Raw genomic sequence first — 25,140 nt, forward strand, 5'->3', positions numbered from 1 at the left:
GTTGGAGGGGATGCGGGAAAACTGGGACACTGATGCATTGTTGGTGGAGTTGTGAACGAATCCAACCATTCTGGAGAGCAATCTGGAATTATGCCCAAAAAATTATCAAATTGTGCATACCCTTTGATCCAGCAGTGTTTCTATTGGGCTTATATCCCAAAGAAATACTAAAGAAGGGAAAGGGACCTGTATGTGCCAAAATATTTGTAGCAGCCCTATTTGTAGTGGCTAGAAACTGGAAAATGAATGGATGCCCATCAATTGGAGAATGGCTGGCTAAATTGTGGTATATGAATGTTATGGAATATTATTGTTCTGTAAGAAATGACCAGCAGGATGAATACAGAGAGGACTGGCGAGACTTACATGAACTGATGCTAAGTGAAATGAGCAGAACCAGGAGATCATTATACACTTCGACAACGATATTGTATGAGGACATATTTTGATGGAAGTGGATTTCTTTGACAAAGAGACCTAACTGAGTTTCAATTGATAAATGACGGACAAAAGCAGCTACACCCAAAGAAAGAACACTGGGAAACGAATGTGAACTATCTGCATTTTTGTTTTTCTTCCCGGGTTATTTATACCTTCCGAATCCAATTCTCCCTATGCAACAAGAGAACTGTTCGGTTCTGCAAACATATATTGTATCTAGGATATACTGCAACATATCCAACATATAAAGGACTGCTTGCCATCTAGGGGAGGGGGTGGAGGGAGGGAGGGGAAAAAAATCGGAACAGAAACGAGTGCAAGGGATAATGTTGTAAAAAAAAATTACCCTGGCATGGATTCTGTCAATATAAAGTAATTATTAAATAAAAATTAAAAAAAAAAGACTTTGAATTTGGCTTCCTAAGGTTGGCCTGGCAGTTTCTTTTACCCCTTCAGCCAAGGGCCAAACAGGAGTGTTTGATAGCTAATAAAGACTTGTTATCTCTTAACTACATCTCTCTTCATCTGAGAAGTCTTCATTGTAGCTCCAAGGGGATGGAAAAGCCACAGTGTGGTTGACATGAAGTAGTTGTAGACAAAGAGAACCCAGTCTTTTTATTAATTTCATATTGATTCCCAAGAGAACACTTTAACGGCTATTTTAGATCTTTCTTTATAACATTCCCAAGTCCCTCTTTGTCTCCTCCTCCCAAGGGATGATGACTTCACTTCTTCTCTGAGGAAATGGAGTCCATCAGCCATACTCCCCTATTCATCTTCATTCTTCTAGTAACACATCTCTTGTCTCTATGAAAAGAGGTTGGATCTCACTTCCTTTGGAGTTTTAGGCTTTATACTTGTCCCTTTCAACCTCCACTGACTCTTTCCCTTCTAACAAAAAGTGATCAACTTTCTTCTTTAAAAATCCTTTTACTTAGTCCTGCTTCCTTAATTGCCAAATTTCTTAACTACCTCTCCTTCTTTAATTCTTCCATCTGGATTTTATTTTCTTCACTATTATTAAATTGTCCCCTGTAAAGTCACCAGTGATCTCTATGTTGCCAAACCCACTGGCCTTTTCTGTGTTTTTTCCTTTCGTCTTTGAAACCCTTTCTTTCTTTGACGTCTGTGGCATTGTATTATATCGCTTCTCCTCCTTTCTCTATTTCTTTGCCTCTGTCTATGATTGATATATCACTAGCTTTCCCCATTTCCTAATAATGGTTCATCTCCTGGTTTCATCCTTTAGCTAAGTGCTTTCTACAATTTATGCCTTGAAAAGATGATCCATTCTAAAAGTTTCACCTATTCCCTTTATTTTGATGGCTCATAAAGAGCACTAAACTAGAAATCAAAATATCTAGACATTAATATTCTGCCACATACTAGCTCTTTAACTTTAGTCAAGTTATTTAACCTCAGTGAGCCTCACTTTCCTTATCTGTAAAGTAGGATGTCAAGTTGATAGATTCTTTCAGAGCCACTAGCATAGCCCTCAAGGACCAAGTACAACTTTTAGTGAAGGTTTAATGAAAATTAATAAAAATTAATTTTATCATTCTTTTGCTATTGCTTTCTATTTCTTATCATATATAAACTCCACTGACTACATTGTGAGGTCCTAATAACATATCTCCACCTTGATTACACTACTTTATGTTCCATTCCCCATTATGCATATTCTGTTCTTATTAGGGTCTTTTTGTTATCCCATATGTAATGCATGCTCAGTACCCCCACTCTTCCTCTTGTGCCCCCTTCCATGACTTTGTACGTATTGTTCAACTTAACAAGCATTGATTAAATACTTGTATATAGGACAATGTACCAGAATCTTGGTACAAACAGAACAGTTCTTGACTTAAGGAGCTTACATTCTACCAAGTAGAGTTTAATTATCATTACATTTAATCATATATATTACATATGATTCCTAGACCTCTGCATCCAGCCTCTCTTTACCCTGAGTTTCAATACCATATCACCTATTGTCTATTATTCATTTCAAACTAAATGTCATGGAGACTTCTCAAACATAATGTGTACAAAAATGAAACTCATATTTTTCCCTAAAACCCATCCCTTTCCAAACTTCCCCATTCTTTAGGAGCACCACCATTCTAAGTTCATAATTTTGCTGTTATCTTCAATTCTCCTTTCTTACTCTACCAGTCAATTTGCCAAATCATACCATTTATACCTCCACATCTCTTACATATGATTGCTTCTTTCTACCCCAATATAGTCATTTTGGTCCTCTTTGAGAACAAAGGACAACAGCTACCTCATCCAGGCCCTTCTTTTTTCTCCATGTTAGTCCCATCTTCCACACTGCTGCCAAAGTGATTTTCTTTAAGGACAGTTCTGACCATGTCCCTCCTCAATAAATGCAAGTTGCTTTCTATTGCTTTTGGAATCAAATTATAAACTCCTCCGTTTAGCTTTTAAAGCCTTTCACAGCCTCTTCCCAACCCATTTTTTCAGATTCAGTGGATATCACTCACCCTCTCAAATCTGCATTCTAATCAAGCTGGTCTCTCTGTTTCTCATACACAACACTCTGTTTCCCTTCCATGAGCATTTGCATTGGCTGTCTCCAAGGTCCGCAGTGCATTGTGTTCTCACTTCTGCCTCATGGAATCCATTTCTTCAAGACGAAGCTCAAGTATCACCTAGATAAAGATTTTCTGCTATTGCCAAGCTATTTCTCAAGCTATTTTGTATTTAAATGATTTCTATTTATTCTTTTTAGATTTATTCTGTATGTATCTATATGTGTCCTCTTGTATTCCTCTCTTCCTCTCAAGGATAGTTTCTTTCACTGTATTTATATCTTCAGGACCAATAATAATAGGTGTTTAATAACTGATGGATTGGAGGTAGGACTGAGCAATGAAGGAAGTTTAGGGATTCCAAGAGGCAGTGTTGAGGGGGAGAACATTCCAGATATAAGAGACAGTTTGTGAAGAGAAATGGAGATGGAGTGTTCTGTCCAGAGAACAATAACCTCCCCACTGCAGATGTGAAGTCCAAAAACAGGCTGGAGCCAAACGATGAAGAGTTTTAAATTCTAAACAGGTGGTTTGCTTGACTGGGTACACGTGTACACAGAAAAGTAAATGCAAAATAATTGGGGTAGGGATGAGCTGGAAAAACCATGTAGTAATTTTTCAGACCATTTCACCTGTTCTGACTTCACTTCTCTGCATCTCTGTTCTTGAGATTTGGGAGTTATGAGCTGACTGTCTTGACAAAGGTGTTCCTCCCTCTCAATTGGGAGCTACCCAAGCTTTTGGAACAGGTGAGTGATCTGGTTGGGCTTGAACTAATTTTTTTGCTGAAGTAACTGGGGTAAAATGACTTGCTCAGGGTCACACAGTTAGGAAATGTTAAGTGTTAAGTGTCTGAGGCCAGATTTGAACTCAGGTACTCCTGACTTCTAGGCTGGTGCTCCATCCACTTTACCAACTAGCTGCTCCCAGGTTTTAGGAAGATTATTATGGCAATTATTTAGTGTAGTGTAGTGTTCTTTATTAGTTTTCTGGAGGTCTTGGAGCAGCTTTCCTTTCATTTGAGTAATCATCACAAGAATAGCCAGATGTTAAAAGTCCAAATTTTTTATTATCTCCTTCACAGTCTAGTTTCCTTGCCTGAGGCCCGGGCTAGCTTTTTTAAAGGCCTTCTGGAATCTTGGTTTCAGTGGAGAATCTAAGGAGGAGAGCCCTGCCACCAAAGTGGTGTGAGATGGGATGGACGAATCTGGCTCTGGGTCCCAGCTTATATGCTGTACACTGAGTATAAACCAATCATTATATCACTAAGAAACCATTATTTGTTGTAAGATTAAATCAATCATACTGAACTTAGAGAATTATTACTCACTATGCTAAACTAGATAATCATTTCTCATCAATTCCACTGACTTAACACCTTGTAAGAATCCTTGTTTCAAATACAAAGTTCTGGCCCATAACAATTTAGAGTGGAATAGACACTAGAAGCTAGCCTCCAAATAAGAGGCCATTAGCCAGGCAAGAGATAATGAGGATGTAAACTAGGATAATGGTTATGTGAGTAAAGATAAGGGGGCAGATGAGAGAGATGATATGAGGTAGAATTGAAGTATCTTGACAATTGAATGGGGAATAGGGAGAAGAAAGTGTTAATGATGACTTTGAAGTTGTTAGCCAAGAGGATTGGAATGGTGGTATTCTTGATAAGAAAGATAAAAACGTTTGGGAGAAAGAGTGAGATTGGGGGGAAATAACGAGTTGTTTCAAACATGTTGAGTTTGAGGTATCTATGGGACATCCAGTTAGAGATATCTAGCAGAAAATCAGGAGAAAGATGAGGGCTTTATACATAGATTTGGGATTCACTTGTATAGTGATCCATTGAAGCTGCAAACTGAAGAGATCACTGACAGGATAGAGAAAGAAAAGAAAGCAGCTTTGGGTGATATGTACTCTAGGGCAACCCTCTTTAGATCGAAGACATGCTTACTGATCCCTAAAGGAGACTGGAGCATGGTCAAATACATAAGAGAACTAGGAGAATCATGAAAACCTAGGGATGAGAGAATATTCAGCTAGAAGGGGTGGTTAACCATATCAAAAGTTGTAGGGAAATCAAGAACTATGCTGATTGAGAAAAAAATAGTCATTGGATCTAGCAATTAAGAAATCTACCACTGAGCCATTGAAAACCTTGAAGGAAGCCATTTTAGTTGAGTGGTTGGGTCAAAAACCAGATTGCAAGGGATCAGGAAGTCAGAGGAATGGAAGAGGAAGCAATCACTGCAAGAGACTTCCTTCTTATTTAGTCTTTAACTGTAAAAAGGAAGAGAAATAAAGGAAGGCAGTTTGAGTGAAAGTATTTTTGGTTTTTAAGAGATCTAAGCATATTTAAGGAAAGCAGGGAAAGAGCCAGTGGTTAAAGAGAATTTGAAAATTAAAGGAGATTGCAAACTTTTGGAGGGATCTCAAGAGAAGAGAACCAAGATTATGAATAGAGAGACTGACACTTGAAAAATGCCAACTCTTCATTCAGAGGCTTAAGAAGAAGAAAATAGGCAATGATACCTCAAATTTGGTGATTTTGAGATTTAGAATTGGGGAAGACAGGATCACCACATGGCTCCTATTGTCTTGGTAAAGTAGAACGAACCACACACACACACCCCTCTGCTGGGGCAAGGTTGTGTTGGCAGAATGTAGAAAAAAGAGGTTTGGAGCTGCCAACTTGAGGAGTACAAGAGATTCAATCAGGAAAGAATAAAAAGATCTCTCTCTCTACAGCTGTGAGGATCCAGTTGAGATTAGATAACAAATTCATGGATCCAGCTGTCACAGTTGTGTGACTAATAGCATTCTTCAGCAGCAAAAAGTAGATGATAGGTATAATTCAGGGCTGGGGTTTGGCAAGGGAAGCATGATGATAATATAGGAACAAGGAGGCAAGAAGAGTATAAGATAGAACTGGTTAACTCCGGAGACAAGATTTCAAACAGAGGAATGTGAGATCAGAGCTGGGGTAATGAACTAGGGAAGCCTAGAGGGTTGTGGGCAGAGAGAGAGAGAGGACAGAAGGATAGGAGAGTGAAGTCAGAGAAAAAATTCAGGATTCTGGGTCTTAGAGGGTTGGTAATAATGAGATCAAGAATATGTTCTTAATTTGTACAGTATTCAAAATACCCATTTTATTACATAATTTTATAAAATAGTCTATTCACCATGGTTTCCTGTGGCTAATCTTATTTCCCTACATAGATTGTAAGTACTTTTTGAGCAAAAACTGTTTTATGTAATCCTAGCATAGGGCCTCTCTGAGCATAGCACAAGTTTTGTCCGTATAATAGGTGAGCAATACATTTTTAGTTGTTTATAAGTCATTGTCAGTTGAGTCCAACTCTTCATGACCCTTTTGGGGGTTTTCTTGAGAAAGATAGGAGTGATTTGCCATTTCCTTCTCCATCGCATTTTACAGATAAAAAAACTGAGGGAAAAGTTAAATATCTTGTCCAGAGTGACAGTTTCTGGCCAGATTTGAAGCCAGGAAAATGAGTCTTCTTGACTTCAGGCCTGGTGCTCCTGGAGTCCACTGCCTTATCTACCTATCTGTGAGTGATATATACTTGTTGGTTAATCCATGAAACTTTTAATTAGCTTATTTTTCCTTCATCTAGACTGTACTTTGTCTATAGCCCCTTGTTGACTAGAGCCCTTTGTTGACTAGGCAGTACATGAAGCTATCAAAAGCAAAACTCTGAACAAGGGGAGAATACTACCTTCCTCTGCCTCAGTGTCTCAGGAAGAAAAAGAATTCTACAGCTAATTCTTGAGACTCCAGCAATAGCAGGCTGTTGTCTGGCCTTTGTCCCAAAGCTCTCAGGTGGGTAAAATCTTGGGAAAATATAAGAATACCAGAAATCCCAGCCAGATAGCCATTAGTGTAGCCCACTGCAAAGTCAAGGGTCAAAGCCTGAGGCTTCCAAATGAATCAACTCATTTTCTAAAACTGTCCCTTGTGGTCCCTGTCCCTGCTAGAAGTATGATAATGGTCCCACAGGGCTTGCTTATTGGACATGGTAGAATATGTCCCTTTGGTTTAGAGTAAGTGCATATACTCATTGAAAGGTCTCAAGAAATGGCTGGTTTAAGTCCTGGCTGCATTGCAAAGACAGAAGGAAATGGGTTTGATATTTGTGTTATAGTTCTAGCTCCCTCAGAAGGTTCCTAGGGTACAAAGGTCTCCCATCTATAGGGCTGTTGCTGAAACGGTCAAACCTGCATCAGTATCCAAACCTCATGACATATTGCTGCCCAAGAAAACCCCTAATATGTTGTCCTGTCCTACAGGACTGGTGAAACTGAGATATTCCTTATGGAAAGCTCTGGGAGGATGAGTCAGCTGGTCCAGAGAAGTGAGGTGGATCTCATAGTGAGACAGGATTAAAACCTAGCTTTCCTAAATCTCAGTCCAGTGTACAGGGTTTCTCAATAGCTAGGCAACGTAGTTCATAGCATGCCAGAAATGTAGTCAAGGAGATCCAATTTCAAATCCTGCTTCACATATTTACTGTTCATGTGACACTGGACAAATCACTAATTCCTCTGTGCCTCAGTTTCCTCTTTTGTAAAATAAGGATAATAATAGATTCTACCTCCCAGGGTTCTTGTGGATATGTCACATATGCAAAGCTCTTTCTACATCTTAAAATGAAGCTATCAATATCCCTAAGGCCTGCACTATGCTAACCCTCAGGTAAACCTCAGTAGGTGAGTAGAATTGTGAGAGCAGAAGTAGTACAGGTTCTTGATTGCAAATAGGAGAGTTCTATGTGAAACTATGTTAGGACTTAAATGGTCCCTGTCTCTCTTTGTACTCTTTCCTTCTTCTGGGTAGTCTCCTTCATGCCTCCCTGAGCATACTCTTTCCCTGGCTATTTATTCCCAGTGTCCCTTCCTCTTTGACCCTTCTTCTCCCTATCTAGTTATCTCTTTCAATCAGCCTAGAGCTTAGGGATTAGGGTTAAAGGCAGCATTGCTTAATATCAGCAAAGATTCGGGATTGCACCTATATTGTCTGGTAAGCCAGTCCTAGAAGGCATAAAGCTGCCAACTCTTTTGTTTGGCATGAGGGTTTGTTCAGTGACATACAGTCAGCAGAATCAGCCAGACAGGAAGTAAAGACCAACCTTGGATTTTACTGCATGTACACAGACATGCATAAATCCTCACACAATCATAGTCTCTTTGAGAGTGCCTCAGCCAACTTCCAAGAAGTCTTTCTAGGCCCTACCCATCCTCTTCTGTCCCTTTCACTACTCAAAGCCAGAGCCCTGAGAATATGCTAACTCTCAGGCTCGTCTAGCATTGGAGAGTGGAGCAAGTAAGAAAAAGATCTTGGTATACTGTTGCAGACAAAGGGAACCTGCTCTAGGAAACTGAACTTGGTCCAATGCCATGACGGTCTATCTACACAGAGGAAAGACATATGTACTAGGGCCCATGGGGAAGGAAAAGAAGAGGGAAATCCCCTTCTACTCCTTTAAAGATTGGAGGCTTCCCATTCTCCAATTGATAAATCGTCAAAGGATATGAACAGACAATTTTCAGATGATGAAATTGAAACTATTACCATTCATATGAAAGAGTGTTCCAAATCACTATTGATCAGAGAAATGCAAATTAAGACAACTCTGAGATACCACTACCCACCTGTCAGATTGGCTAAGATGACAGGAAAAAATAATGATGAATGTTGGAGGGGATGCGGGAAAACGGGGACACTGATACATTGTTGGTGGAGTTGTGAATGAATCCAACCATTCTGGAGAGCAATATGGAATTATGCCCAAAAAGTTATCAAACTGTGCATACCCTTTGATCCAGCAGTGCTACTAGTGGACTTATACCCCAAAGAGATACTAAAGAAGAGAAAGGGACCTGTATGTGCCAAAATATTTGTGGCAGCCCAGTTTGTAGTGGCTAGAAACTGGAAAATGAATGGATGCCCATCAATTGGAGAATGGCTGGCTAAATTGTGGTATATGAATGTTATGGAATATTATTGTTCTGTAAGGAATGACCAGCAGGATGAATACAGAGAGGCTTGGAGAGACGTACATGAACTGATGCTAAGTGAAATGAGCAGAACCAGGAGATCATTATACACTTCGACAATGATGTTGTATGAGGATGTATTCTGATGCAAGTGGATTTCTTTGACAAAGAGACCTAACTGAGTTTCAATGGATAAATGATGGACAGAAGCAGCTACACCAAAGAAAGAACACTGGGAAACGAATATGAACTATTTGCATTTTTGATTTTCTTCCCGAGTTATTTTTACCTTCTGAATCCAATTCTCCCTGTGCAACAAGAGAACTGTTCGGTTCTGCAAACATATATTGTATCTAGGATATACTGCAACATATCTAACATATATAGGACTGCTTGCCATCTAGGGAAGGGAGTGGAGGGAGGGAGGAGAAAAATCGAAACAGAAGCAAGTGCAAGGGATAATGTTGTAAAAAATTACCCTGGCATGGATTCTGTCAATATAAAGTTATTATTAAATAAAATAAAATTTAAAAAAAAGATTGGAAGCTTCCATATTTCCCTTTGGAATGAATACTTTCCATCCCTTTTACCTATAGTTTTCCATGTTCTAGTCAACTTCCCACCTACTTCCTCCCAGATGTTGGTTTTTTAGGAACATCCTTCAATTTCCCTCACTTTGAATCCCACCTAGAAATAGTAGCCATATATGAAGGGTTGGGGAGTCTGTGTCAGGCTTACAATTCTTTCCATCAGATACAAATGCCTGTGCCTGTTGCTGAAGCTGTAAAAGGCTGAGGTAACCAATTGCTCTTGTATCTAGGGTCTTGGAGGAGTTACTCTCAAAATGAATACCAATATGTCAGAAACCTTCATCTATCTGATCTCTCCAAAACAGTTCCTGAGGATCAGTGGCCTCAGGTTCCTCAAACACTTCTATCCCTGACAAGATTTTCTTAAAATATGACAAAAAAGAAATAAGAACTGGTCTCTAGGATATCTTAAAGCCTGGGGTTTTGTTCCCTCTGGCCTTTGGAACTAAAAAAGTAGAGCTAGGAGCTAGCCTTGGGCTATGTGCTTCTTTCCCTTGAGGGAAAGCAGTTCCTATTCCCTGGAAACATAATCAATCTATCAGTTAACTAGTAATAGCTGATCATCTGCTATGAATGTAGAAAGCTCATTCTTATGCTTTTGGGAGTCCAAGTATCATAGCCTTTGTCCTCAAGGAATTTCTCTTGGGAAGGCAAGACTTAACCAGTTTTGGATGTCAGGCCACTGGTTAGTGGCTGACGAGGAGTTTTAAGCTTTACATTTGTGTCAGTGGCCCTTTGGAAATACCAGGGGAAAATGGGTAGATGCTCTGGGAGAGGGGCCTTCTTGAGAAAAGAGGCTAAGTTGGGAATGGCTATAATTGTGTGAGGAGGCGGAAGGAGCAAGAACAATTGGAATAATTTTTAGCAGGGGGTGATGTGTGGGGGCTGAGGACAGAGGCAAGATAGGTAATGGGGAACAAATTAGAGGAAGATGAGCAGTTGCTGGGGCAGCCTGTGTTGCTGACACCCTAACTGAAAAAATCTCAGGGTAAAAAGGGTACTCTGAGGTCATTGAGCTAAGAATGAGGTTCTTACCTGGTTATGGACTCAAGAAAGCTATAGTTGCAAATCTGAGACTGGAATGTTTGCCCCTAGTCCATTTGAGCATTCTGATTAAAGCGTTCTCTTTTGTATCAAGGTTACTCTTTTGTATCAAGGACTCCTTTAGCAGATTGGTGATGTCTATGGACTCCTAGGAATACTGCTTTTAAATGATTAAAGGAAATAACAGATTTCAGCTAAAGATTAGTGAAAAGAAAGATATAATTTTTTCCATCCACATTCACAAGATCCCCTAAAATGTATTTTCTTGGACCTCTCAGAGATTTACATATACCCAATTAACTCCTGCTGTGATCCCTAAGGATCCCAAGAAATACGCCCTGTTCTCAGTAAAATTAGAATGGTCATCCCTTGTCACCAGGGACCCTTTGAGTCCTTCCAAGATGTGTCCAGTGGAAAGAAATCTTCTGATAATTGCATTAATGGAACTATTCACTTTACTCTCTCACCATCTTCTTTGCTACTAATATATGGGACAGGAAAGGCTCAGTTCTCTTCTCCGTCTTCCCCCCTACTCTCCTCACCCTTCCACCATGCCTTCTGAGTCCTACAGACCACCCAGCTTGGTTCTCCATAGTAAGCTTCTTTCTCTTTGTCCTTACCATGCAAAGAGTCCCCCTTAGAAGGGGCAACATGGAGCTTCTTATAGTTTCAGAGTACTATTCTCTTACTATACTGAAGCCTAGACCTCTGTCTTTCACTGTTGCATCCTGCCCAGCCTCTACAGACAATTCTCATCAGTATGTTCCTTTTCCACTGAACTGAAGAACATGGCTATCTTAAGACTGACCTTAATTCCTATCGAATTAGAATTGATACTTTGGGAACCAAGCAGAAATCCCTGGTACCTTCCCCTAGAGATCTCCTACCATTTTGAAACTGAGCCTTCTAAGCACCTCTTTTGTTATTATCAGATACACATCTCTCCATCTTTTCAACAAGAATAACATGAAAAATTTTATTACATGTTTAACAATGTTGGATATACGTTAGGTGTTTAATAAATGATTATTGACTGAAGAAAAAAAAATTGATACTTTTACATTTTTTACATGGGTTTCCCATTGACAACTTGACTTCATGCAAGGTATTTAGATTCTCATTTAGACATGAGTCTGTTCTGTTCCCAGATCTGACCCAATTAACCTCTTGGCATCAGCTTCCACATCTAGACAAAGAAGATATAATTCCTCTCATTAAAAATGACAACCAGTAAGACAATACTGATTCAGTCCATGATCTCTCCAGTTCAGTCCCTTGTCTGATGGAAATACCAAGAAAGTTTAAGGGAGACTGCTAATTCTCTGTGATATTAATGTTTAAAAGTGAGAGATGAACCTTAAGATTTCTAAACTTCTACTCTGTGCCTCACAATTAAGTAGTAAAAATTATATTCCCACAAGAGGCAGTTTGACATAATGACTGGTATATTGGATCTGGAGCCAGGAGAATAAGTTTGAATCCTGCCTAAGACACTATCTAACTGTGGGCAAGACCCTTAATTCCTTTGAGCCTCAGTTTCCTCATCTAGAAAACAAAGATATATGGTACCCTAACTCTTGGAGATATTATAAGGAAAACTCTTTGTAAACCTTAATGCCTTCTAAATGAATCATTATTGTAGGAGTATTGTAAAGCGGCAGCTAGATGGTGCAGTAGATAAGAGTACTAGCCCTCAAGTCAGGAAGGACCTGAGGCCTCACACTTAACACTTTCTAGCTGTGTGATCCTGTGTCACTTAATCCCAATTGCCTTACCAATAAAATAAAATAAAATCAGCTTTTGTTCACCATTTAAAAAAGGACTTTAGATAACATCCAGTAAAACCCCTATGATTATTTTGAATTCTCTCTATAATCACACCTTTGCAAAGTGCATCAAGTTTCTTCTTGAATGCTGAAAAGCAGAAAACTCACTCTTATGAAGACATTCTTATATTGGAAAATACTTTTGTATATTTTATAAGAAAAATCTGCCTCCTTAAAGCTTTTATCCATCAGTACTAGTTTTGGTGCTCCTTCACCATTTTTATATCCTAAGCACTTGGTGCCTGGTGTGAGGTGTACTAAGGGCTTGTTTGTTGACTGACTAAAATGCATTTTCTTGTCAGTGCCCTCCTAAAATGTGATACAGTGCAATGGTCGGACCACTTAGGAGTGTTTTCTATACTGACCTATCATGTGTCTCTGTTTTGGGTGTTACTTTGGGCTCCCCAAATGAACATAAAATGAGACTATTTTAAATCAATCCTGAAATTACCATATTCAAGCTTTATGAACTGTTTTTCTCACTTCATATCTCAAGCATCAAAAAGACAAGGATTGCTAGGCAGAGTCTAGACCAGTTCACTTAGTTACTCAGGCAAGATTTGAAGAATCAGAGAATTATCTGAAGTCAAAGCAGATTAGTGACAATAGACACAGTAGGTGTCAGGAGACACTGGGGTTCTGGAGTCAGGAGAATCTGGGTTCAAATTTGGCTTCAGATACTTACTAGCTGAGTGACCCAGAACTAGTCATTTCACCCTAGGCAAGCCTCAGTTTCTTCACCTGTAAAATGAGCTGGAGAAGGAAATGGCAAACCACTCCAGTAACTTTGCCAAGAAAACCTCAAATGGAATAAAAAATATTCTTTGTCAATGCTCTATGAGTCAATCTGATTTTAGAGCAGGAAGTATTTTCCCTCTGGCCTCCTTTATATTTTCTTTTTGACCCTGAAAGTTCAGACTTTTCAGGGAGGCATTTGCAAATTGAGAGGAAGTCGGAGGATTACAGATGAACCTGATTCTGGCCAAACAAGGACATATGAGCTAGGATGAAAAGGATCCCCTTGGTCACTTAACCCTGTTTGCCTCAGTTTCTTCATCTGTAAAATGAACTGGAGAAGGAAATGGCAAATCACTACAGTATCATTGCCAAAAACACCCCACATGGGGTCACAAAAAGTCATACTGATTGAAGCAACTGAACAGCAATGCCAGACTCTTTATAAAAATTCTTATTCCCATCCTTCCCCTCTAGTCACACCATTTGTAGATTTCTCCTTTTAGACTCTAAGATGTAATCAACCCCAGAGTTTAACCTTACCAACCTCCCAGTTGGAATATTCTGGGATTCAGGAACAAATCCAAGTATATCTTATTCATGCCTTGTCTGATTTTATAAACTTTGATCCTGTCACCTTTCAAGCTTCATCTTGAAGACTGAAGAGTCCTAATTATATTAGTCTGTCCTTCCTTGGTAACTTCTCCATCATTCATTCCTTCAATCCTCTTGATTATTTTAATTGCCCTTCTTGGGACCTTCTCCAATTTTATTATGTCAAGCCTTGACATACAGTGATCATGAATTGGTATTCCTGGAAATAGTAAATGATGAAGAGAGGGGAGGCAGCAACTTAGACATTGTTCCTTGATTTACACAAGGGAAAAAAAATCGCTTTCATTCTGTCTTTGGTCCCATTTCTTCCAATGGCCAACCTTTGATCTTTGACTGCAGTGGGCCATTGGACCAGTGTATTCAGGGAACAGATATGTCCTTTTTTCTGGATCAATACTGATAACTTAGAACTCATTACCTTTTAATAATCATTTGGGTTTATTTTTTAATCCGTTACCTTATAATTTACCACACAGAAGCATCCTACAGGTCTACAAGTCTATCCCTTCTCAGCTTGGCTTCTTGCTATATAAAAAGGTTGTGTCACCAACAGAACTGGAAATTTCACTTTGCAATCCCTCTTTCAGATCAATAAGGAATTACTTAATAATTATGTGATGTGTGTGTGTATATATAAAATAAAAAAATAATATTGGTCTTAGTACCAATCTCTAGGCATTCCTGAAATAAATGTTTTCCACCCAGAAAAGTCCTTTTTATCCCTGTTCTTTTTTTCCTGTTGTACCTCTTTCCAAATCCATTATCAGAATAAATACAAGAAGCAGTGTGTTGGAATGGGGAAACACTGAACTGGTGGTTCATTCCACTTCTGGTCTTAATCTGCCACTTTATTTCTCTGGTTCTCTATTTTCTGGGGGAAATTCTTAATTTCTTCTTAGATATGAAGTTCGACAATTATAAGAACATATTTAAAAGTGCACTTCCTTCAGAGGTGGGGTATTTGAGAAATTCAGGCATCTAGAACCCTGAGAATGTGCCATTTTAATATTATTACATTAATTTGATATACCATGCTCCCCAGCACATGTGCCTTATATGTCATGGTTAGCCTAACAGGTTCCTCCCATCTTCAGATCACAGTACTGTAAAGAAAGTCTGCTTAGTCTACTGTCAGAATTTTTATGCCTTAATTTTTCTTTTCTTTGTAATGGGAATGGGAATGGCTAGACCTCTCCCCACAGTCCCTCTGAATGGGCTCACTAACCACTAAACACTAGTAGGTTGTCAGCTTGGATATCTCCACCTAAGCTTCCTGCAATAGTCTTTACTTTAAGCCAATGCTGGAGAAGTCATATGTGAAGTATATGGTGTGGGTTCATGAGAGCAAAGAAGTTTGCTTAGAATCTTTTGCTTCTTTTTGGAGACTTCACTTGTGCTTTCCAGGCTTGATACTCATGACTGCTATTTTCTTTGGAAAATTCAGTTTTGACAAAGCTTTCTCATCTCCCATCAGGGAACTGGGGTGAAGGAAATAAGAGTTCTCACACTACTTTGGATTGGAAAGGCTCAGATACCACAACCCAGGCTTAGTTGATGGCATGGCACATTAGACCCCAGCAGGATTAGCCAGGACCAGAAAATCACAGTTTTCTTACCTATAAACTGAAATGTGGTACAGGGATGTTAGAGAATATAGTTAGATAACTTAGGTAGCACACTTTGTAAACCATAAAGTGCTAAATAAATGTTAGCTATCATTATGTAACAATCTAATGCAATAAACATTTACAAAGTATCTATCATGTATAAAAAACTATCTAAGGGACTGAAAATAAAAAGATGAAAATAAAGTCCCTGCCTTCCAGGAACATACATTCTGTTGAGGTTTACAACATGTAAACAGATGTGTGTGTCTGTGTGTGTCTGTGTGTGCATGCAAGCATATATGTATGCTAAATTCTGGGAATAGCAATAAGATCACTTTGATTAAAATATAGATTCTGAGTGGTAATGGTGACAAGCCTACTAGAAAGTTATTCAGGAGCCAAATTGCAAAGGGCTTCAAATGTCATGAAGATTGTATTTTATCCAAGAGAAAATAGGGAGGTATTGAAGTTCTTCAGTAAAAGAATGATTGTAGATATTTTGGCATCTTTGTGGAGAGTAGGTGGGTAAAAAGGGGAGAAGTTAGAAACTGAGAGTCAAATTAGGATTTCAGGCTGGGCGGGAGTGTGGAAATGGTTACAAAGAAATCTTGTAGAAGTAGAATCAACTGAGAGAATAGTGTCATGAAAACCAGGGAGAAAGGTCTATATAGAAGGAGTGTATAGTTAGAAATTTCAGATGCTGAAGAGATTAAGGATTAATACATGCTGAGTTATTCCTTTCCCCAGGTTGGAAACGCTGCTCCTGCTATTTAGTCCACAAGCCCTTTGCTTTCTGGGAATCAGAACTAGAGCCACCCTTTTGCTCATCAGTAGAAAGGTCAGGCCATCTCCTGCTTCAGGCAACTTCACCTCTCTGATGGGCAGTGCCAATTATTTGAAGCCATAGTTATATAATATGTAATGGTCCATAGGACCATTGAAAAGGGGGATGTAATTCTATCCCATGCTCAGGCTTCAGAGTGAGGCCTGAATGATCCTTTATGGCTCCAGGTATACATAGCTTAAAGGAAGGCTGATACTGGGAACAGACACATCTTTCTAAATTCACCTGGAGTCAGAATTCATGTTCTCTCTCTCCTCTTCCTCTTTTTAAACTCTCTTCCTTTACTGTCTTAGTATAGTCTGAACTACTCCATGCATGCAAGAGTTGAGTATGGGGGGAGAAGGAGAAAGAAGTGAGGTCCATCAGGCTCCTGCTAGGAGGCTTAATCTGAGAAGTGCCTTTGCCACTCATTGGAAGATAAGCAGCTTAAATCAAGCCCCATCAGGTGCTCTCCCTGGCCTAGTCTTCTCTACATTAGGGATGCAACAGGCACTGAGATGATAAATCAGCTGAGATGGAACTATAGGAAAATAGCACTTGCTTCAGATCTGACACTTCCCCGGGCTCTCCTGGAAGCAGAGGAAGGGAAGAAGGATTGGCATATTGCTTTTAAACAAAGTGAACCAAACACTTATTGTATATTAAAATTGGGCATATGGAAATTAGGACCGTGGATGACCAATTGGAGCTCCTTTCCAGAAAAACTGTAATTCTCCACAGAGGTGCTGGCCATACTCAGTGTGAGCAAGCTCTGATCTTTCCTGTGTTTTCTAGCTGGAATACCTTAAGGACAACAGAATAGCTACTCACATCCTATTCCTCACTACAGCAGGGATGGTGATCAGGGTTGCCTAACTAAACCATGGCAGAGTCGTGAAATAAAGAGGAAGAATTAAATTTCTGAGATCTGTAGGGGTTCTCATCACATTTTCAGGGAGCACTTGGGACTGAATTCTTCAACCTGGCAAAACTACAGCTGTGTCAGGTTCCACTGGGAGCACTATGTTCCACATGCAGGAAGGGACAGGCACTTGGCTTGATCCAAGCCCAGCCAATTTTAGTCAGTCCTTTGCTTCAGGAGGCCTCCAGGACCTCTGCACCTACCAGCAGCACTGGGTTCTGGGCCTGAGCTTTCAACCTCACTCCAAAGGGCAACCTAAAACATGTCAAACCAACCCTCTCCTACCTATGTCCACCCTGTCCTCTGTGTTTACCCAGCAGCTGCATCTCTTCTAATTCAAAAGACCTTTTTCTTCTGCCCTTTTTTATCTCTTCCTTGTCCATATCTCACAGCTGATATTTCTTCAACATTCTGCTCTCTAATTGCCAAGCAATGTTTTTGTCTGGGTCTGTGCCACTAATAGTTTCAACATGTATTAGCTCTCCCCCACATACCTCAGAATGTCTTCTTGTCTATGTTTTAGAAATGGCAACTCAGCCCAAGCTGGCAGCTCTGCCCATTCTAGTCTACTACCTCCCTACTAAGTATATTCTCCCTCCTTTCCCTCCTATTCATCACTCTTAGGGGACAGACAAAATGGTTCTGATATTTGCCATATGAACACCTGGTCCTCTCTTGCTCTTCAGCCTTGCCAAGCTAAAGAACTTCTTTGACACTGGAACACTGCAGAAAAAGAAAAGGGAGAGTTGGCAAGCAACAACTTTAAGCCATAGGAGTTCTCTCATTTACTTCAGGTCCCTCTCCTCCCTGGTGTTTGAGAATCAATCAAGCCAAATTAACTGACCCAGCCCACTATTAAGCTCTGTGCCCTGTGCCTCTCTGCTGAAAAGAAGACAAAGAAGCAGATTGGGATCCTTCTCTAGGGACCTCTCAGTGACTGTGAAGGAAAACAGCCCAAGAACAATAAAGAACAGCTTAGCATCAAGGGCAAGAGTGTATGGTTCAGACTCATAAGGGCCAGAGGATGCTGGAGAAGGGCTACCTCAGTATATGCTGATGGTGAAAAAGGCTTACTTCTTCAACATATTGGTCAGTTTCTTTTTTTTCTCCTTTAACAAACATACTTGTTTCCCACCTTCTTATTTCAGATAATGGGACTGTTTTCCTACCTCATTGAATCCTCAGATACAGTGGGCCTAGTATTGAGGTCATTATGGATCTTGGATCTGTGGGAGACCATCCTTTGCAATGTAGGCCAGCCCAGACTTCTGTCTGACCAGTTCTGTGAAGCATGGGCAGAGAAGGGAGCTGCCTGAATAGTTGAATGTGAAAAGGCATTGAGGTCTCCCCATTGGCCTACCAGATTGCCTGAAATTTTCCTTTAGAACTTAAATGTTTATTCTCCTGAGATGGATGGATGGCACATGAAGGCCTGATCTGTCATTAACTTCTGAATGAATTAGTTTTTCATATAAAGTCCTCCTGATAGCTGGACAAGAGCGGAGTTTAATAGAGGAGAAAACTGGTTTAGATTGTAGTCATAGTTTTAAGCTTTTTAAGTATAGTGACCCATTTTTAACATAAATAAATTTTATAGACTTCCACATGATTGAGGAAAATGCATAATGATTTAAAAAAAAAAACCTTTGAATTCAGTAATGATTTTAAATCAACCTGAATTTTATTAATCATCACAACATCTAATTAAATTTTTAAAAATAGGAAGGCATGTTTGAGATCTAATTTTAGTGTTTAATGTTTAGGAGGTATGCTTGCTTATTTATGTATTTACATAAGAAGTTGAAAAACCTTTGTAATAACTCCAGTAGGAACCACTGGTTGGGATGGATAAAGGATAAAGCACTGTCTTTGAAGGTGAGGCTGGTTAATGAAGAACAAATGAAGACATTATTTGCCAGGGAAGAGGAGCTGGGACTGATACTGGGACAACAGATATTAAGACAGACATTGTCAGCTTCCCAGTTTCGGTGACAGTTTTTTTCCAGAGCTATAGAGAATTCTATAGTCTGAGTATAGAAATGCCTTTGAGGTTCAGAGACTACCATAACAGTTAATTATCATCCCTCACAAGTTCTTCTTCAAGCCATTATTTCTATCCTAGGCATCTATTCTTCCTTGAGCTTAGTTTAACAGAAATGAAACAGATTCCAATGTCCATATGACTAGAGTTTGTGGAGCTGTACCCTCATTTCTAGTCCCCCCTCCTCAGTCCTTCCACTACAATACTTTGCCTTCCCCATTTTCTCTATTGGTGGTAGACCATAGGGGAAATTGACCATGATAATAGTGATACAGGTTAGAAATCATTCTCCTCAAAGAATCTTTTAAGTTCCCTTCTTTTCCTAAGTTCTGTAGTCTATGACAACACTTTGAGGTATGTAACACAAGTAGTAGTATTCTCATTTTGCAAATGAGGATGCTACTAAATTTCTTTTATGACACAGATCTGGTGCTGATACCTAAGCCAGCAAGGGCCAAAACAGAGAAAGAAAATTGTAGATGAATTTCCCTAATTAATATTAATGTAAATAGCAAAGAGATTACAGCAATTTATCAGCAAGATGAGATAGTATGACCAAGTAGGATTTATAAAAGAATGCAGGGTTGGTTCAATATCAGGAAAACTATCAGCATAATTGACCATATCAATAACCAAACTAACAGAAATCATATGATTATCTCAATAGATGCAGAAAAAGCATTTGACAAAATACACCACCCGTTCCTAATTTAAAAAAATGTTCTAGAGAACATAGAAATAATTGGAATTTTATTTAAAATGTTAAGTAACATCAACCTAAAACTAACAGCAAGAATGGGGATAAGTTAAAGGTATTCCCAATAAGATCAGGGTTGCCCATTATCACCACTATTATTCAATATTGTATTAGAAATGTTAGCTTTAGCAATAAGAGAAGAAAAAGAAATTGAAGGAATTAGAGTAGATAATGAGGAAATAAAACTATTACTCTTTGCAGATGATAAGATGACATATTTAAAGAATCAAGAAAAAAAACTGATAGAAAAAATGAAGATTGCAGAATATAAAATAAATCCACATAAATTATGGCATTGCTATATGTTACCAACAAAGCCTAGCAGCAAGAAATAGAAAGAGAAATCCCATGTAAAGTAACTGTAGATAATATAAAATATTTGGGAGTTTATCTGCCAAGACAAAGCCAGGAACTATATGAACACAATTGCAAAACACTTTTCACATAAAGTTAGATCTAAATAATTGAAAGAAGATCAAGTACTCATGAGTAGGCAGAGCTAATATAATAAAAATGACAATTCTAATCTATTATTAATAATTATTATAATCTAGTATTCAGTGCCATACCAATCAAACTGCCAAATTATTTTGTAGAGGTTAAAAAAAATAAGAATTCATTTGGAAGAATAAAAGCTTAAGAATTTCAAGGGAATTAATGAAAAAAAATGCAAAGGAAGGTGGCCTACCTGTACCAGATCTAAAAATATATTCTAAAGCAGTGATCATCAAAACCATTTAGTAGTGGCTAAGAAGTGGCTGACTAAATTATGGTATAGGAATGTTATGGAATATTGTTGTTCTGTAAGAAATGATCAGCAGGTTGATTTCAGAAAGAGCTGGAGAGATTTACATGAACCAATGCTGAGTGAAATGAGCAGGACCAGGAGATCATTATATACTTCAACAACAATAATATATGATGATCAGTTCTGATGAACGTGTCTCTCTTCAACAATGAGATGAACCAAATCAGTTCCAATAGTGCAGTAATGAATAGAACCAGCTACACCCAGTGAAAGAACTCTGGGAAATGAGCGTGAACCACTACATAGAATTCCCAATCCCTCTATTTTTGTCTGCCTGCATTTTTTGATTTCCTTCACAGGTTAATTTTACACTATTTCAAAGTCTGATTCTTCTTGTACAGCAAAATAACTGTATGGACATATATACATATATTGTATTTAATATATACTTTAACATATTTAACATGTATTAGTCTACCTGCCATCTCGGGGAGGGGGTGGGGAGGAGGGAAAAAATTGAAACAAAAGCTTTTGCAATTGTCAATACTGAAAAATTACCCATGCATATATCTTGTAAATAAAAAACTATAATAATAAAAAAAAGAAATCCTGTTCAAAAAGCACCCCTTTTGAAGTATTGTTAATTCCAATAAGAGATCCAGGCTGATAAGACTCTAAGCCTGGGAATCTGGGCTGTCCCAGCCCCAGATCTGACCTGCTGAGGCTGTCCCAGCTTCCACCAAGACACCCAATATAACAGCCTTCCTTCAATGAAGGTCTTTTGCAGATAAACCTAGATAGCTCACTCAGCTGTCAGGACCTTCTGTCCACTGAGAACTGTATTCGCAGTGCAAAATTCCATTTTCCCAAAAATCTGTACCTATAGAAGTCAGTCTCTTGGTAAACTGATTTTTATCCAACAATAAACTTTTCATTTTGCAACTAATAATTCAGAAATGAGCAAATTCTTTCACTCCTAAAACCTGCAACCGATTAAAAGGGTAATCTAGCAACTCTCTTATTGTCACTAACCTCCAGACCACCAGGAATCTAGACCACTCAAACTGCATCAAAGGGAAAATTTCCTGGAGAGTATTTTGTGACATGAAAAAAAGATGGAAAGATTGGGATGATGTGAACTTCAGGGAGTACTAGTTGGGGAGTAATTGTGACAAACTAAATAGGTGAACATTAATTTAGGAGGAAGGTCCATTGGGATGGGCCATACTGGCTTTAGATCTTTGGTTTAACACCTTCATCTCAGAGTTCAGGAATCAGTTGTATTTTGGTGTGCTTGTAGTAGCAGCCTGGGGTTTGCATCTGCTCAATAGGAAAACTAAGGCATTAGAGATGGAGTAGGAGGAGAAGCCAGCTCCCTTTGCTCTCTGGCCCCACTTTTTTCCTGTGAATTGGAGCAAAGCCTTGGTTGCCCCTGCAACTGTTTAAAGTGCTCACAGTTAATGCACCAGACAGGCTAGACAATGAAGTATTTGCTTCCATCCTCTTGTGCCTGTCAATATCCCTCTGGCTCTAAGAAGGAATTAATTGGGAGAACCAAACCCTGGGCTGTGCTGCTGGCCAAAATTCTGTCTGGGCTAAGAAGGCAGTCTGGGAAGTAGCCTGGGGCCCCAGCCACTTGCAGAAGACCTTGAAGCTGTCATTTGTGTCATTGGCTTTAGGGGACCAGAAAATTGAGAGTGGAAAAGGTGCATAATAAAGTATGGCCCTGAGTTAACACACAGAAGAAATGGATATCTGCAAAATAGGAGTGTCCTTTAACTAGACAGGTTCTGAGGGGCTCTCTTCTACTTTATCCCCCAAACCCTGCTAATCAGGGTCTAGATGTATGCTCAGGAAGAATAACCACTCCCTCTCTTTCCTTTCCATCCTACCCTTTCTCTCATACCCTATATTCACAATAAGAGAAAAATCTAAATTAGGCATTTATATAATATTAATATATTGATAATAAAATTAATATGTTAATAATAATAGGGAGATTTAGGTGGGCTTGAATAATTGAATAAGGTTTAATAAGGAAGATGGGAATTGAGTTGGGCCTTGAAACATTTGTAGAACATAGTATGATTAATGGGGCCCAGACTGTCTCCTGCACTGAAGTTAGGAAAAAGGTTGGGGGGAGGGAAGTGGCAAGTAGGGAAGAGACATATCACAGTCTCCATCAAGCTTTCCCTCAAGGGATTCTGAGTCAGAAAGGGAAATCAGTATATCAAAGTCCTTTCATTTGGCTCTTAGTGATTTCTTCCCAACTGTTTTCTCTCCCCAGGATCCAGCAGCTGCATCCATCTCAGATGGAGACTGTGATGCCCGAGAAGGCGAGACTGTAGCCATGAATTACAAACCATCCCCACTCCAAGTGAAATTGGGTGAGTTTTCTCCTATGACCCTGGCATATATGTCCCCATAGGCAATATTGTCAAAGAGTCTTCTTACCGGGGAAAGATGGACAACTCAGCACCAGAATCCTGGTATCTTGGAGTTGATCTATAAAGATTACCTTGTTACCATTTCTCTCTTTTATTATTAAGAGTCCTTCCTTTCTTTCTGGGGAGGATCAGTCTTCTAGGAGCAAAAGATGGATAAGGAAGGAATTTGAGGATTCTCTTTTCTTTGGATAAAATGGCAAGTGTTTGGGTAGGAAATACAGTGGTATTCATTCTGTCTCCAAAATAATAAGGTAAGTAGGATTTAGGCAACCAGAAGTGAGGTAAGATGAAATTGAAACAAAGACAGGGAGAAAACAAATTGTAAGGCCCTCTCAAGGAGAAGTAGTCTATCCTGTCTAGAGTAGAGTATATATTACAGATAATCTCTATAGATAAAAACAGATTCCAAATTATAGGCCACACTTATGACTAGAATATAGGCAATGTAAGAGTAAATCATAGGAATTTTAAGGCTAGGATAATAGAATTTAAAGACAAAAAGTACCTTGGAATTATATTCTAGAGTTCCCTAATCTTACATACGAGGGAACCAAAGTTCAGAGAGCATAAATGACTCTCCCATGGTCACATACCAGAAAATCACAGAGCCAGGATTTGAAAGTCAGGTTCTGTGACTCAGGTGAAGAGTCAGATCATAAAAAGCCTCAGATACCAGGAAAAGGAGGCTAGGCTTGATTCTCTAATTACTGAAGAACCACTGAAGATTTCTGAGCAAAACTATATTGTGATAGAATTTTTAGGAAGATGGACCTGATTATGTGAGATGGATTGTTTGGAGCACAGAGATGTCCACAAGATGATCTTGAAAAGCCATTCTCCAATTGATAAATGGTCAAAGGATATGAACAGACAATTTTCAGATGATGAAATTGAAACTATTACTACTCATATGAAAGTGTTCCAAATCATTATTGATCAGAGAAATGCAAATTAAGACATCTCTGAGATGCCACTACACACCTGTCAGATTGGCTAAGATGACAGGAAAATATAACAATGAATGTTGGACGGGATGCGGGAAAACTAGGACACTGATGCATTGTTGGTGGAGTTGTGAATAAATCCAACCATTCTGGAGAGCAGTCTGGAATTATGCCCAAAAAGTTATCAAACTGTGCATACCTTTTGATCCAGCAGTGTTATTTCTGGGCTTATATCCCAAAAAAAATACTAAAGAAGGGAAAGGGACCTGTATGTGCCAAAATGTTTGTGGCAGCCCTGTTTGTAGTGGCTAGAAACTGGAAATTGAATGGATTCCCATCAGTTGGAGAATGGCTGGGTAAATTGTGGTATATGAATATTATGGAATATTATTGTTCTGTAAGAAATGACCAGCAGGATGAATATAGAGAGGACTGGCGAGACTTACATGAACTGATGCTGAGTGAAATGAGCAGAACCAGGAGATCATTATACACTTCAACAACGATACTGTATGAGGATGTATTCTGATGGAAGTGGATTTCTTTGACAAAGAGACCTAACTCTGTTTCAATTGATAAATGATGGACAGAAGCAGCTACACCCAAAGAAAGAACACTGGGAAATGAACATAAACTTATTTGCATTTTTGTTTTTCTTACCGGGTTACTTTTACTTTCTGAATCTGATTGATTCTCCCTGTGCAACAAGAGAACTGTTCGGTTCTGCAAACATATATTGTATCTAGGATATACTGCAACATATTTAACATGTATAGGACTGCTTGCCATCTAGGGGAGGGTTTGGAGGGAGGGAGGGGAAAAATCAGAACAGAAGCGAGTGCAAGGGATAATGTAAAAAAAAATTACCCTGGCATGGGTTCTGTCAATAAAAAGTTATTATTAAAAAAAAAAAAAAAAAAAAAAGATGATCTTGAAAGCTTATCTCACTCACCACCTTGTACAGGAAGCCTCACCAGCTTCTCCACACTGTTTTTTTCTTCCTCAGATTATTTGATATTTACATATTTGTGTACTA

At 39.0% G+C, this 25,140-nt stretch overlaps 1 protein-coding gene across 3 annotated transcripts in view; it reads left to right on the forward strand.

The window, feature by feature from the left end:
• FAM219A (family with sequence similarity 219 member A) overlaps window positions 1-25,140 on the forward strand; it is a 102,529-nt gene that overhangs the window by 60,532 nt on the left and 16,857 nt on the right. For all 3 annotated transcript variants that reach the window (XM_051965986.1, XM_051965993.1, XM_051965976.1), the window contains exon 2: window positions 23,001-23,100. In XM_051965986.1, the coding sequence (XP_051821946.1) occupies window positions 23,001-23,100 (100 nt within the window). The remainder of the gene's footprint in view (window positions 1-23,000; window positions 23,101-25,140) is intronic.

The sequence above is a fragment of the Antechinus flavipes genome, chromosome 1, assembly GCF_016432865.1.
Source record: "Antechinus flavipes isolate AdamAnt ecotype Samford, QLD, Australia chromosome 1, AdamAnt_v2, whole genome shotgun sequence".
NCBI lineage: Eukaryota > Metazoa > Chordata > Mammalia > Dasyuromorphia > Dasyuridae > Antechinus > Antechinus flavipes.